The 16,409-nt window shown below is 39.3% G+C and overlaps 2 protein-coding genes across 2 annotated transcripts; both read left to right on the plus strand.

Annotated features, from left to right (window-relative positions):
- Window positions 1–3,318: 3,318 nt before the first annotated feature.
- On the plus strand, window positions 3,319–9,536 carry LOC148293032 (uncharacterized). Its single transcript, XM_088244549.1, has one exon. It carries the CDS (start codon window positions 3,601–3,603, stop codon window positions 8,935–8,937), a length of 5,337 nt encoding a protein of 1,778 aa, XP_088100675.1. The 5' UTR covers window positions 3,319–3,600; the 3' UTR covers window positions 8,938–9,536.
- Window positions 9,537–13,100: 3,564 nt separating this feature from the next.
- LOC148293033 (uncharacterized) lies at window positions 13,101–14,387 on the plus strand. The gene has a single exon (XM_088244550.1). It carries the CDS (start codon window positions 13,383–13,385, stop codon window positions 14,385–14,387), a length of 1,005 nt encoding a protein of 334 aa, XP_088100676.1. The 5' UTR covers window positions 13,101–13,382.
- The last annotated feature ends 2,022 nt before the right edge of the window (window positions 14,388–16,409 follow it).

Below are 16,409 nucleotides of genomic sequence, written 5' to 3' on the forward strand. Positions count from 1 at the left end.
GGAGGAGTCATTTGGTTTGTTTTGAGTGAAATCCAATCGCTAGAACTATGGAATACACCAACCACCCCAATTAGGAACGAACTGCCGTTGAACTTGAATTGTCTAATTTGGAACACCTATTGATTTCGTATGGAGCCCAAAACTTGGGCAACATCGTAATATGGTGGGAGGAGTCATTTGGTGAGTTTTGAGAGAAATCCAGTCGCTAGAAGTATGGAATACACCAACCACTCCAATTAGGAACGAACTGCCGTTGAACTTGAATTGTCCAATTTCTCACACCTATTGATTTCGAATCGAACCCCAAACTTGGGCAACATCATAATATGGTGGGAGGAGTCATTTGGTTAGTTTTGAGTGAAATCCAATCCCTAGAAGTATGGAATATAGCAACCACTCCAATTAGGAACGAACTGCCGTTGAACTTGAATTGTCCAATTTCTCACACCTATTGATTTCGGATCGAGCCCAAAACTTGGGCAACATCGTAATATGGTGGGAGGAGTCATTTGGTGAGTTTTGAGTAAAATCCAATCTCTAGAAGTATGGAATACACCAATCACTCCAATTAGGAACTATCTGCCGTTGAACTTGAATTGTCCAATTTCTCACACCTATTGATTTTGGATCGAGCCCAAAACTTGGGCAACATCATAATATGGTGGGAGGAGTCATTTGGTGAGTTTTGAGTGAAATCCAGTCGCTAGAAGTATGGAATACACCAACCACTCCAATTAGGAACGAACTGCCGTTGAACTTGAATTGTCCAATTTCTCACACCTATTGATTTCGGATCGAGCCCAAAACTTGGGCAACATCATAATGTGGTGGGAGGAGTCATTTGGTTTGTTTTGAGTGAAATCCAATCGCTAGAACTATGGAATACACCAACCACCCCAATTAGGAACGAACTGCCGTTGAACTTGAATTGTCTAATTTGGAACACCTATTGATTTCGTATGGAGCCCAAAACTTGGGCAACATCGTAATATGGTGGGAGGAGTCATTTGGTGAGTTTTGAGAGAAATCCAGTCGCTAGAAGTATGGAATACACCAACCACTCCAATTAGGAACGAACTGCCGTTGAACTTGAATTGTCCAATTTCTCACACCTATTGATTTCGAATCGAACCCCAAACTTGGGCAACATCATAATATGGTGGGAGGAGTCATTTGGTTAGTTTTGAGTGAAATCCAATCCCTAGAAGTATGGAATATAGCAACCACTCCAATTAGGAACGAACTGCCGTTGAACTTGAATTGTCCAATTTCTCACACCTATTGATTTCGGATCGAGCCCAAAACTTGGGCAACATCATAATATGGTGGGAGGAGTCATTTGGTGAGTTTTGAGTGAAATCCAATCTCTAGAAGTATGGAATACACCAATCACTCCAATTAGGAACTATCTGCCGTTGAACTTGAATTGTCCAATTTATCACACCTATTGATTTCGGATCGAGCCCAAAACTTGGGCAACATCATAATACGGTGGGAAGAGTCATTTGGTCAGTTTTGAGTGAAATCCAGTCGCTAGAAGTATGGAATACACCAACCACACCAATTAGGAACGAACTGCCGTTGAACTTGAATTGTCCAATTTCTCACACCTATTGATTTCGGATCGAGCCCAAAACTTGGGCAGCATCATAATGTGGTGGGAGGAGTCATTTGGTTTGTTTTGAATGAAATCCAATCGCTAGAAGTATGGAATACACCAACCACCCCAATTAGGAACGAACTGCCGTTGAACTTGAATTGTCCGATTTGGAACACCTATTGATTTCGTATCGAGCCCAAAACTTGGGCAACATCATAATATGGTGGGAGGAGTCATTTGGTGAGTTTTGAGAGAAATCCAATCGCTAGAAGTATGGAATACACCAACGACTCCAATTAGGAACGAACTGCCGTTGAACTTGAATTGTCCAATGATAAGTCCATAAATATACTCATTTATGTACTCTCTTTACTTAGGCTTTGTAGAAGAATTAGACTTAAAAAGGGCTTATTACTTCACTTTTCTGATTTTCAGCTTTTCTGCGCTCTTAGAAGGATTTTAAGGGAAAATCAACTTTTCGGAGGAATTTTAGTGCAAGGTCAATTGGAGATGAAAGCTAACACCTTGAAGTTGAATCTGTGATTTTTCCAGATTTTTCTACCGAGCCAATTGGTACAGTATTACAAGTAAAGTTAGCCCACGTGCAGACAGGACAGTTTCGTACATGTTACGTGAATATGAAGAAACGGAAGCCTTCCCGAATTTTTCCAAGTTACGTGCTATATATGGTTGGAAAGATAAGACATTTATCTTTCTAAAATATATTTTTCCTGATTTTTCTAGAAGGCCGAAGAACCCCAAATCGTGTGACAATTGGGCTGAGCTGTATTTCCCTGTGGAGTTAGGAATTGTGATCTTTACTTTCCTATTTGGATTCCTTGTTTACCAAGACTTCTTGGACGACTTTTCAGTAAATTTTAGGGTTTAGGACTTTGATTTAAGTCATATAAAAGGCCAGCCAAGGCCCCATACAGAGGATTCAGGTCCGAAGGAGATCAACCGCGCAAGAGGAAAAAGCTGCCAGCGAGTTCTTTCTTTTCCTTTCTTCTTTTAATTTTCAGTTCTTATGTATTTATTTTTGAGTTCATCCCAGAACATGAGTAACTAATTTCTTGTTAGTTAGGGCTTAATCTTGAAGCCCTAAACATGATTTCAATTCTATAAACAAGTTTGAATGGATTTTTCAGTTTCTACAAGCGGGATGATTTCGGTTTCTCAATGTTATGTGAATTCTGATATTTTGTTTCTTTGAGTAGCTAACTTTGAAGCATGTATCGGAATTAAATTGTTGTAGAACATAGGTCAATTGCCATATTGAATGTGTTCTTGTTTGCAACGAATAATTGGGTTAAGAACTAGTTATGAGAAATCGATTCTTGAATTCCTAATAACAAATGCCATGTTTTAGGGTTTTTGTGACACTCATATTCTCTTTGATCTTAATGGATTCTTGATTGTTAATTTGAGTAAATGCCATACTGGATTTCAATTAAGAATACACGTATTGATGTAAATGCCATACACTTTACATACGCTTAAGAGAGAATCATACAACTCGAGTCAAATGCCATGATCTTGTTGTGAGTGTCGTCATCATATGCTTGCTAGAAATTGATTATCTATTGTTGTTTATGGATTGATTGATTGTTTGGAGGTGGATAGTGAGTCCTAGCTATTGTTCTTGATTGATTTTAAACTAATTTCTCTTAAACTCTAATTTAAATTCTGTTTTGTTTTCTTTTATTTACAAAATCAAATCAAAACCCCCTTGGTGTTGGCGTGTGTGTGGAAGTCCTTGTGATTTCAATCTTTATTTTGTTTTCGTGTTTAATTGTGTTCTAGTTTTCTTTGTGTGACATTGATAAACATCTCTTTAGATTACAATCTCTGTGGGAATGACCCTTGCTTGCTTACTATACTATCATTTGATTTGTGCACTTGCAAGGTTTTAATATTGTTGTTAAAAATTACCAACAAGTTTTTGGCGCCGTTGCCGGGGATTGTTTATCTAATTAAGTTTTGTTTTCAATTTCAGGTATATGCTGGGACGTCGTTCGCAAGGTTACAAGCTTATACCATACGACCCTGAACTAGAGAACACACTTCGTTATCTCCATCGAGATAAAGATACGCAAGCTACACTTCCAATCAAGATGGGAGACGAGTTGGCACTCAACAACCTCACCCGACCTTTGAAGGATTTCACGGTTCCTAAAGCATTGGACCAGCCGTCATGTATTGCGTATCCAGCCACTACAACCACCTTTGAGATCAAGAGTGGCACCATTCACCTTTTGCCACAATTCTATGGCAAGCCTGGGGATGATCCTCACATACATATCAAGGATTTCTTTGCCGTGTGCGCGACTATGCACAATGGAGGGATTAGTGATGAGGCAATCAGATTGCGTTTGTTTCCATTCTCACTTAAGGAACGAGCCAAGGAGTGGCTCTATTCTTTACCTAGTGCATCTATCACTACATGGACAGCATTGGCTTCCAAGTTCCTTGCAAAGTTCTTTCCAGCTCAAAAGACAAACCGTATTAGGAAGGAGATCATGGGAGTGCAGCAACTAGATGGAGAATCATTTCATGAGTATTGGGATCGGTTTCAGAGACTCCTAGCTTCATGCCCTCATCACCAAATTGAAGATTGGCTACTTATGCAATACTTTTATGAGGGATTACTCGATTCGGAGAGGATGATGGTTGATGCTACTAGTGGAGGAGGCTTGATGAACAAGAGTGCTACTGAAGCTAAGGAGATGTTTGAGAACATTGCAGCAAACTCTCAACAATTTAATTATCGGAGAGCTCCCCCAAAGAAAGCAGGTGTTTATGAGGTAAGTGCTAGTGATATTGGTCCTCAAATAGCTAATTTGACTAACCTTGTTAAGCAGTTAATCCCTCAAGCACAAGTGTGTGCTGTGTGTGCTAATCCCGGACATCCTACGGAGTCTTGTCCAAGTTTGTATGGTGATGGAGAAGAGATGGCTCAAGCACACTATATGCAGCAACAAAAGCCAAGAAACGATCCATTTTCTAACACCTATAATCCGGGATGGTGGCAACACCCTAACTTTGGATGGAAGAACAACCAAAACGTGCAAACAACCCCAGTTCAACAAAATCAGTTTGTTCCTCAACAAAATGCACCACCACCACCTCCTAGGCAAGGTAAGTCTTTAGAAGAGTTAGTTAATTCTTTGGCATTAAGCACTCAAGGTTTTATGCAGGAAACAAGGCAAACACATACACAAATGTCTACAGCAATCAAGAGCCTTGAAAACCAAGTTGGACAAATTGCAGCCTCCTTGAGTCAAAGAGAGCCAGGACAGTTTCCAAGCCAAGTAATTCCAAATCCTAATGGAGGCCATGAAACCGCAAAGGCGATTACTCTTCGAAGTGGAAAAGAGGTGGGAAAGGATGACAATGAGGAGAGAAATTCAACCAAAACAGTGGCTGCCCCCTCTCCCAAGCTTACGGTTCCAAGTGACAACTCTAAGGTAAGTTCTCTTGTGGATCATTCAATTACTTCAAAGATTCCTTTTCCTCGTAGGTTTTTGAATTCAAAGAAGGAGCAAGTTTCAAAGGATATCCTAGAGACTTTCCGAAAAGTGCAAGTGAACATTCCCTTGCTCGATGCGATCCAACAAATTCCAAGCTATGCAAAATTCCTCAAAGATCTTTGTACAAATAAAAGGAAGTTCAAGGAGCATGAAACTGTGGCCTTAAGTGAAGAAGTTTCAGCCGTGCTATTGCGTAAATTGCCTCCTAAACTAAAGGATCCAGGGAGTTTTACTATACCTTGTCTCATTGGAAATCAAAGGTTTGAACATGCTTTATTAGACTTAGGTGCTTCAATTAATTTGATGCCTTTTTCTGTTTTTGAATCTTTAAATTTAGGTGAGCTTAAGAAGACTTCCGTGAGCATACAATTGGCTGATCGATCAATCAAGTATCCTAAGGGAGTGTTGGAAGATGTTTTGGTCAAGGTGAATGAGCTAATATTTCCAGCCGACTTTCTAGTGCTCGAGATGGAGGAAGTTCCTATTCCTGGAAAAGACCTTCCATTGATTCTAGGACGTCCATTCATGAGAACAGCAAGGACAAAAATCGATGTGTATGAAGGCACTCTCACAATGGCATTCGATGAGGAAACCGTGGAGTTTAAGGTATTAGATGCTTTAAAATATCCTAATGATGATCATGCTTGTTTTTCCATAGATGTACTTGAGCAGGTGGTACAAGAAACGTTTAATGCATCACAAGGAGAGACGCCATTGCAGAGGGCACTCATCCAAAGCCCCAAAACTGTGAATAAAGAAGGGAACACAGCTGTACTTGAAGCCGTGAATATGCTTGAGGCCTTGCCTCCCCAAAGAGGTAAGTCTAACTCTATTTTTGAGCCTCTTCCGTTATCTACTAATACGCTTGTTCCCTCTATTGTGAAAGCACCACAGGTTGAGCTAAAACCCCTTCCAGAGAACTTGAAATATGCATATTTAGGTGATGAAAAGACGCTGCCTGTAATCATTGCTTCTAATTTGAGTGCATCTGAAGAAGACAAACTAATTAGAGTTCTAAGGGAGCACAAGACTGCCCTAGGTTGGACCATTGCAGACATCAAAGGTATAAGCCCTACAAAGTGCATGCATAGGATCCTTTTGGAAGGAGAATCTAAACCTATAAGGGAAGCCCAAAGGAGGCTGAATCCGGTGATGAAAGAAGTTGTTAAGAAGGAAGTTTTGAAGCTTTTGGACGTGGGAATTATATACCCCATTTCGGATAGCAAGTGGGTGAGTCCCGTCCAAGTTGTTCCCAAGAAATCCGGAATTACCGTTGTGAAGAATGAAGACAATGAGTTGGTGCCTCAAAGAATTCAAACGGGTTGGAGAGTATGCATAGATTATAGAAAGCTCAATACCACGACACGTAAGGATCACTTTCCGTTACCATTTATTGATCAAATGCTTGAGCGTCTTGCAGGTCATAGTCATTATTGCTTCTTGGATGGATACTCTGGATACAATCAAATTGCCATTGCTCCGGAAGATCAAGAAAAGACCACCTTCACCTGTCCATTTGGTACGTTTGCTTATAGGCGTATGCCTTTTGGTTTATGTAACGCACCTGCCACTTTTCAACGTTGCATGATGTCAATTTTTTCTGATATGGTGGAGGAGATAATCGAGGTATTTATGGATGATTTTTCTGTTTTTGGTGATTCATTTGATATTTGTCTTCACAACCTTTCTTTAGTGTTGAAAAGGTGTCAGGAATGCAATTTAGTGCTCAATTGGGAGAAGTGCCACTTCATGGTACAGCAGGGTATTGTCTTGGGTCACATTATCTCTTGTAGGGGAATTGAAGTGGACAAGGCAAAAATCGACATTGTGAGAAGCTTGCAGCCCCCCAAAACCGTAAAGGAGATTAGGTCATTCCTAGGACATGCAGGGTTCTATAGGCGTTTCATCAAGGACTTTTCAAAGATATCAAGGCCCCTATGTCGGTTGCTTGGCAAAGATGTGGAATTCGAGTTTAATGAAGAGTGCTTGGCTGCATTTAACAAGCTTAAGGAGCTTTTGACATCTGCCCCTATCATGCAGCCTCCAGATTGGAATTTTCCCTTTGAGTTGATGTGTGACGCCTCGGATTATGCAGTGGGGGCCGTGCTTGGACAAAGAGTGCACAACGTACCACATGCCATCTATTATGCTTCCCGGACTTTGAATGATGCTCAGTTGAATTATTCAACTACGGAAAAGGAGTTGCTTGCTGTTATTTTTGCTTTAGAGAAATTTAGATCATATCTTATTGGCACTAAGGTAATTGTATTATCTGATCATGCAGCACTTAGGTACCTCCTCCACAAGAAGGACGCCAAGCCGCGACTGATTAGGTGGACTCTCTTGCTTCAAGAATTTGATTTGGTGATTAGAGACAAGAAAGGGAGTGAAAACGTGGTGGCTGACCATTTGAGTAGGCTGGTGCACGGATCCAATGAAGAAGAGGACGTGCTTCCTCTACGTGAAAGTTTCCCCGATGAGCAACTCTTCACCTTCGAAGCCAAGGACCCTTGGTACGCTGACATTATCAATTACAAGGCTTCAAAACTGATTCCAGAGGATCTCACTCGAGCTCAAAAGGATAAGCTTGTGAAAACAAGTAAGTATTATGTTTGGGACGATCCATACTTATGGAAATATTGTCCAGATCAGATTGTTAGAAGGTGCGTGTCCGAATCTGAATTTAATTCTATACTTGCCTTTTGTCATTCATCTGCATGTGGTGGACATTTTGGTACTAAGAAAACAGCCCTTAAAGTATTGCAATGTGGTTTTTATTGGCCTAGCTTGTTCAAAGATGCATATACTTATTGTTCCACATGTGATAGATGTCAAAGAACCGGTAACATTAGCTCTAGGAATCAAATGCCTTTAACGCCTATCCTTATTGTTGAAATATTTGATGTGTGGGGCATTGATTTTATGGGACCATTCCCTTCATCTTATGGCTTTATTTACATCCTTCTTGCTGTTGACTATGTCTCTAAATGGGTGGAAGCAATTCCTACCCGGACTAATGATTCAAAAGTTGTTTTGAGCTTTGTGAAGGACCACATCTTTTCTAGGTTTGGAACACCAAGAGCCATTATCAGCGATGGAGGCAGCCACTTTTGTAATAGGTCATTTGAGGCACTTTTAAAGCGGTATGGAATTACACATAGGGTCTCAACACCTTATCATCCCCAAACAAGTGGACAAGTGGAGATTAGTAACCGAGAAATCAAGCAAATCTTGGAGAAAACCGTGAGCCCTACACGGAAGGATTGGAGCTTGAGACTTAATGATGCATTATGGGCATATAGGACAGCCTACAAAACCCCCATTGGTATGTCTCCTTTTCGTTTGGTTTATGGTAAAGCATGTCACCTTCCGGTTGAACTTGAACATAGAGCATTTTGGGCAATCAAGAAATTCAATTTCGATATGAAAGAGGCTGGAGATGCAAGGCGACTCCAATTGAATGAATTGGATGAGATGAGGAATGATGCCTATGAGAGTGCACGAATTTACAAGGAAAAGACTAAGGCATTTCATGACAAAGCAATTCAAAGGAAGACCTTTGAAATAGGACAGAAAGTCTTGCTCTTCAATTCACGTCTCCGGCTATTCCCAGGTAAGTTACGTTCTAGATGGTACGGTCCTTTTGTTGTTACTAATGTTTTCCCTCATGGTGCAGTTGAGATTGAAAATGACAAGACGGGAAACATATTTAAAGTGAACGGACATCGCTTGAAGCCATACTATGAATCTTTTGAGTTGGGAAAAGAGAGCATGCACATGGATGCACCACCCCCATCTATTGTTTAATCATCTAAAGAACCGCGTCTAGCTGAAGACTTTAAACTTCGCGCTTCTTGGGAGGCAACCCAAGCATTCTTAACTTTTGTTTTTAGTTTATGTGTGATTTCTCGTACACTTTTCATATTTTTGTTCTTGTTAAGTTTTGCATCATCAAATAATGGATTTTGTGTTCCAAAGAAAAAAATTCACATTTTTCTAGCCCTAGGATGTTTGCAGCACATTTCAGATGTGTTACAGAAGTTTTTTTGGTCATTGGTTGAGTTTAAATGCCAGAAAATAGAAAAATAGCTTTTATGTTCTTATTTTGGTCAAAACTAGAATTTCTGCCTAAATTATTTTTTGCTGTTTTTCAGGTCAATCTGATGCCACCAACATGTTTAGAATAGTTATTCTGATGTTTTGGACCAGGTTTGGGGGTCTCCGGTGGCCTACATTATGTTTTAGGACGATTTGAAGCTCAAAAAAGGACCTAAAACACAAAAAAAGGCAGCTGCTGTTTTGCCCAGAATTTGAAGATTTTTCGTCACCAAAGAGGTTTTAGCGACGGTGTTCATCGGATTTTTCGTCACCAAAGAGGTTTTAGCAGCGGTGTTCATCAGATTTTTCGTCGCTAAAAGTCAGATTTCCAGTTTTTTATGATTCCATATCCAGCTCAATTTTGTTCCAATTTCATCGCATTCCGAGACTTTTAGGAGCTATTACGGGTCTGTTGACATTCCAAGAAGCAAGTTGTGGGTGTTTAAGTTCGTCACATTGTCCATCCTCTCTCACTTCGACATATTCTATTCTTTGCTCAACCACACCTACACAAACCTGGGAAGTTCTCACACTCTCTCTCTCTCTTTAATTAATTTTGCATGACTTAGTTTTCTTTGTTTTAAACATTGAGGACAATGTTTGTTTTAAGTTGTGGGTGATTGAGTTCTTTGGTTTCATAACGCATGCAGCAGTCCTCTGTCTTTGTTTCCAATTCTGTTCTTGTCTGCTTCTGTTTTTGGAATTTGGCTCGCGATGCGTTCTTTGTTTTTTCGTTCTGAATCCAACCATATAAAGAACGTGAAGTTTAGCCAAGTATTTTGTGAGATACGTGTAATTCTTTGCGCCTGGGTCAGAACTGCAGTTTGTTTATTGATTTTCAATTCCTTTCAACTTTCGGTTTTTATTTAATTAGTTTTTATTTTGTTGTTTTGTTTTGTTTGTGGTAGTCACTTCCCAATTCTATGATGAGATTGAATTTTATTTGCAATTAACTTTCAAGAAATGTTGAGCATGACAATAATTCTTTACATTATCTTTGTGTTAGCCTTATTTTTGTGATTAGACTTTGGAAATCCTTATGCACACAGCCACATTAATATGATGTTCGATTGGGGAGTTCACATGATTTAAATTCCCAAATAAGGGTGTAGACTTATATAACCCTTATCATGTGAGCTTTTGAGCCTATGCCTTTCTTTCTTGAGTGTTATATACTATTCGATAATTTTCTTGTCTACAAGTCGTTGTGATCTCATTATTCTTTGTTTTGGTCAAGTACTTGAGGATGTTTAAATTGTTTGCTAGAACTACTTTCATGATCTATTTGAGGCATACTTCGTGAACCACATGGATTCTTGGAAGTGATATAGGCCTTGTTTCTTTCGTTTGAGCCCTTCTAGCCAACCCGTATCACTTTTATCCCTAGTTAACCCCCTTGTGCCTTTTATGTAAGCTTTTTTCGTTCTTTACCCAATTCTCCTCACCTTAATCTATCATATGTTTATCCTACACCCTTCTAAGGAGTTTTGTTGAGTATTTTCGTTGTTAAGGGAGCATTGCACAAATTGGTCAATCATGTGGAAAGTGAAGGATACTATCTAAAAAATAAAAAAATAAAAAAATAAAAAAATAAAAAAAATAAAAAAATAAAAAAATACTAATTTCGAAGCCTTTTCAACTTGAGTTATTAAGCCCTAGGAGTGTTTTACATTTAATGCCCTAAAGCTAGCTAGCTTGGGAGTCATTGGCCTAACACTCGCTACATGGGTTGATTAGAAAGCTAATGGAGTTAGGAGAAGAAAAAAAAATGTGTGAAAAAAAAAAAAAAAAAAAAAAAATTCAAGGCAGTATCAATTCCGTGCTCAAAGTGCAAGATGTTATAATGGAAAGCTCTATGAATTCCTTAGAATTTGTTCATTCCTTATCTTTTTCTTGTTTCACCCATCACCCTAAACCCCATTACAACCTTAGTGAAAGTCCTACTTGATCCAAGGAGAAGTGTGGTTCCTCATGTGGAGAATAGGTGTGGAAGTACTATGGTCGGATGGTTTAAATGTTTTCAAGTATGCGATATCTTCCCATGAGATTTTTTATATTTGTCATGTGCCTTTATTTCAATTATGTGAGTACATCCTATTGCTTTGATTCCTCTCACATATATGAGTGACACTACCTAGTCAAATTTCGAGTGCTGTCATTGGAGTGAACATCCTTGGTGAGAATTGAAGTCAAAGCTTGTTCTTATTTGGTTATTTAACTTTTGTGAAGCATAAGTCGTAGTTATGTTAATGTTGGCTATGTCACACACGACACTCCAAGTTGTTCAACTAAAGTTTGGTTAACCCTTTGATAATGTCTTGAGTTATTGTTGCTTATTTCTTGGAAGTTAGCTAACGGTTGGTGATTATCTCTGAGATCAATATTGGGAAGTTAGTCCATCGCTTGTTTGCGTTGAGTCTTTGTTCTTTTGTTTTTATTTTGTGTTGTTTTGCTCGAGGACTAGCAAAATCTAAGTTGTGGGTATTTGATAAGTCCATAAATATACTCATTTATGTACTCTCTTTACTTAGGCTTTGTAGAAGAATTAGACTTAAAAAGGGCTTATTACTTCACTTTTCTGATTTTCAGCTTTTCTGCGCTCTTAGAAGGATTTTAAGGGAAAATCAACTTTTCGGAGGAATTTTAGTGCAAGGTCAATTGGAGATGAAAGCTAACACCTTGAAGTTGAATCTGTGATTTTTCCAGATTTTTCTACCGAGCCAATTGGTACAGTATTACAAGTAAAGTTAGCCCACGTGCAGACAGGACAGTTTCGTACATGTTACGTGAATATGAAGAAACGGAAGCCTTCCCGAATTTTTCCAAGTTACGTGCTATATATGGTTGGAAAGATAAGACATTTATCTTTCTAAAATATATTTTTCCTGATTTTTCTAGAAGGCCGAAGAACCCCAAATCGTGTGACAATTGGGCTGAGCTGTATTTCCCTGTGGAGTTAGGAATTGTGATCTTTACTTTCCTATTTGGATTCCTTGTTTACCAAGACTTCTTGGACGACTTTTCAGTAAATTTTAGGGTTTAGGACTTTGATTTAAGTCATATAAAAGGCCAGCCAAGGCCCCATACAGAGGATTCAGGTCCGAAGGAGATCAACCGCGCAAGAGGAAAAAGCTGCCAGCGAGTTCTTTCTTTTCCTTTCTTCTTTTAATTTTCAGTTCTTATGTATTTATTTTTGAGTTCATCCCAGAACATGAGTAACTAATTTCTTGTTAGTTAGGGCTTAATCTTGAAGCCCTAAACATGATTTCAATTCTATAAACAAGTTTGAATGGATTTTTCAGTTTCTACAAGCGGGATGATTTCGGTTTCTCAATGTTATGTGAATTCTGATATTTTGTTTCTTTGAGTAGCTAACTTTGAAGCATGTATCGGAATTAAATTGTTGTAGAACATAGGTCAATTGCCATATTGAATGTGTTCTTGTTTGCAACGAATAATTGGGTTAAGAACTAGTTATGAGAAATCGATTCTTGAATTCCTAATAACAAATGCCATGTTTTAGGGTTTTTGTGACACTCATATTCTCTTTGATCTTAATGGATTCTTGATTGTTAATTTGAGTAAATGCCATACTGGATTTCAATTAAGAATACACGTATTGATGTAAATGCCATACACTTTACATACGCTTAAGAGAGAATCATACAACTCGAGTCAAATGCCATGATCTTGTTGTGAGTGTCGTCATCATATGCTTGCTAGAAATTGATTATCTATTGTTGTTTATGGATTGATTGATTGTTTGGAGGTGGATAGTGAGTCCTAGCTATTGTTCTTGATTGATTTTAAACTAATTTCTCTTAAACTCTAATTTAAATTCTGTTTTGTTTTCTTTTATTTACAAAATCAAATCAAAACCCCCTTGGTGTTGGCGTGTGTGTGGAAGTCCTTGTGATTTCAATCTTTATTTTGTTTTCGTGTTTAATTGTGTTCTAGTTTTCTTTGTGTGACATTGATAAACATCTCTTTAGATTACAATCTCTGTGGGAATGACCCTTGCTTGCTTACTATACTATCATTTGATTTGTGCACTTGCAAGGTTTTAATATTGTTGTTAAAAATTACCAACAAGTTTTTGGCGCCGTTGCCGGGGATTGTTTATCTAATTAAGTTTTGTTTTCAATTTCAGGTATATGCTGGGACGTCGTTCGCAAGGTTACAAGCTTATACCATACGACCCTGAACTAGAGAACACACTTCGTTATCTCCATCGAGATAAAGATACGCAAGCTACACTTCCAATCAAGATGGGAGACGAGTTGGCACTCAACAACCTCACCCGACCTTTGAAGGATTTCACGGTTCCTAAAGCATTGGACCAGCCGTCATGTATTGCGTATCCAGCCACTACAACCACCTTTGAGATCAAGAGTGGCACCATTCACCTTTTGCCACAATTCTATGGCAAGCCTGGGGATGATCCTCACATACATATCAAGGATTTCTTTGCCGTGTGCGCGACTATGCACAATGGAGGGATTAGTGATGAGGCAATCAGATTGCGTTTGTTTCCATTCTCACTTAAGGAACGAGCCAAGGAGTGGCTCTATTCTTTACCTAGTGCATCTATCACTACATGGACAGCATTGGCTTCCAAGTTCCTTGCAAAGTTCTTTCCAGCTCAAAAGACAAACCGTATTAGGAAGGAGATCATGGGAGTGCAGCAACTAGATGGAGAATCATTTCATGAGTATTGGGATCGGTTTCAGAGACTCCTAGCTTCATGCCCTCATCACCAAATTGAAGATTGGCTACTTATGCAATACTTTTATGAGGGATTACTCGATTCGGAGAGGATGATGGTTGATGCTACTAGTGGAGGAGGCTTGATGAACAAGAGTGCTACTGAAGCTAAGGAGATGTTTGAGAACATTGCAGCAAACTCTCAACAATTTAATTATCGGAGAGCTCCCCCAAAGAAAGCAGGTGTTTATGAGGTAAGTGCTAGTGATATTGGTCCTCAAATAGCTAATTTGACTAACCTTGTTAAGCAGTTAATCCCTCAAGCACAAGTGTGTGCTGTGTGTGCTAATCCCGGACATCCTACGGAGTCTTGTCCAAGTTTGTATGGTGATGGAGAAGAGATGGCTCAAGCACACTATATGCAGCAACAAAAGCCAAGAAACGATCCATTTTAATATTGTTGTTAAAAATTACCAACATCCAATTTGGAACACCTATTCATTTCGGATCGAGCCCAAAACTTGGGCAACATCATAATATGGTGGGAGGAGTCATTTGGTGAGTTTTGAGTAAAATCCAATCGCTTGAAGTATGGAAAACACCAACCACTCCAATTAGGAACGATCTGCCGTTGAACTTGAATTGTCCAATTTCTCACACCTATTGATTTCGGATCGAGCCCAAAACTTGGGCAACATCATAATATGGTGGGAGGAGTCATTTGGTTAGTTTTGAGTGAAATCCAATCTCTAGAAGTATGGAATACACCAATCACTCCAATGAGGAACTATCTGCCGTTGAATTTGAATTGTCCAATTTCTCACACCTATTGATTTCGGATCGAGCCCAAAACTTGGGCAACATCATAATATGGTGGGAGGACTCATTTGGTCAGTTTTGAGTGAAATCCAGTCGCTAGAAGTATGGAATACACCAACCACTCCAATTAGGAACGAACTGCCGTTGAACTTGAATTGTCCAATTTCTCACACCTATTGATTTCGGATCGAGCGCAAAACTTGGGCAACATCATAATATGGTGGGAGGAGTCATTTGGTGAGTTTTGAGTGAAATCCAATGGCTAGAAGTATGGAATACACCAATCACTCCAATTAGGAACTATCTGCCGTTGAACTTGAATTGTCCAATTTCTCACACCTATTGATTTCAGATCGAGCCCAAAACTTGGGCAACATCATAATATGGTGGGAGGAGTCATTTGGTGAGTTTTGAGTGAAATCCAGTCGCTAGAAGTATGGAATACACCAACCACTCCAATTAGGAACGAACTGCCGTTGAACTTGAATTGTCCAATTTCTCACACCTATTGATTTCGGATCGAGCGCAAAACTTGGGCAACATCATAATATGGTGGGAGGAGTCATTTGGTGAGTTTTGAGTGAAATCCAATGGCTAGAAGTATGGAATACACCAATCACTCCAATTAGGAACTATCTGCCGTTGAACTTGAATTGTCCAATTTCTCACACCTATTGATTTCAGATCGAGCCCAAAACTTGGGCAACATCATAATATGGTGGGAGGAGTCATTTGGTGAGTTTTGAGTGAAATCCAGTCGCTAGAAGTATGGAATACACCAACCACTCCAATTAGGAACGAACTGCCGTTGAACTTGAATTGTCCAATTTCTCACACCTATTGATTTCGGATCGAGCCCAAAACCTGGGCAACATCATAATGTGGTGGGAGGAGTCATTTGGTTTGTTTTGAGTGAAATCCAATCGCTAGAAGTATGGAATACACCAACCACCCCAATTAGGAACGAACTGCCGTTGAACTTGAATTGTCCAATTTGGAACACCTATTGATTTCGTATCGAGCCCAAAACTTGGGCAACATCGTAATATGGTGGGAGGAGTCATTTGGTGAGTTTTGAGAGAAATCCAGTCGCTAGAAGTATGGAATACACCAACCACTCCAATTAGAAACTAACTGCCGTTGAACTTGAATTGTCCAATTTTTCACACCTATTGATTTCGGATCGAACCCCAAACTTGGGCAACATCATAATATGGTGGGAGGAGTCATTTGGTTAGTTTTGAGTGAAATCCAATCCCTAGAAGTATGGAATATAGCAACCACTCCAATTAGGAACGAACTGCCGTTGAACTTGAATTGTCCAATTTCTCACACCTATTGATTTCGGATTGAGCCCAAAACTTGGGCAACATCATAATATGGTGGGAGGAGTCATTTGGTGAGTTTTGAGTGAAATCCAATCTCTAGAAGTATGGAATACACCAATCACTCCAATTAGGAACTATCTGCCGTTGAACTTGAATTGTCCGATTTGGAACACCTATTCATTTCGTATCGAGCCCAAAACTTGGGCAACATCATAATATGGTGGGAGGAGTCATTTGGTGAGTTTTGAGAGAAATCCAGTCGCTAGAAGTATGGAATACAGCAACGACTCCAATTAGGAATGAACTGCCGTTGAACTTGAATTGTCCAAT

The sequence above is a fragment of the Prunus avium genome, chromosome 7 (genome assembly GCF_965620075.1).
Source record: "Prunus avium chromosome 7, drPruAviu1.hap1.1, whole genome shotgun sequence".
NCBI lineage: Eukaryota > Viridiplantae > Streptophyta > Magnoliopsida > Rosales > Rosaceae > Prunus > Prunus avium.

Coding starts and splice junctions, on each gene's coding strand:
- LOC148293032 (XM_088244549.1), top strand. CDS start 3,601: ATGCTGGGACGTCGTTCGCAAGGTTACAAGCTTATACCATACGACCCT.
- LOC148293033 (XM_088244550.1), top strand. CDS start 13,383: ATGCTGGGACGTCGTTCGCAAGGTTACAAGCTTATACCATACGACCCT.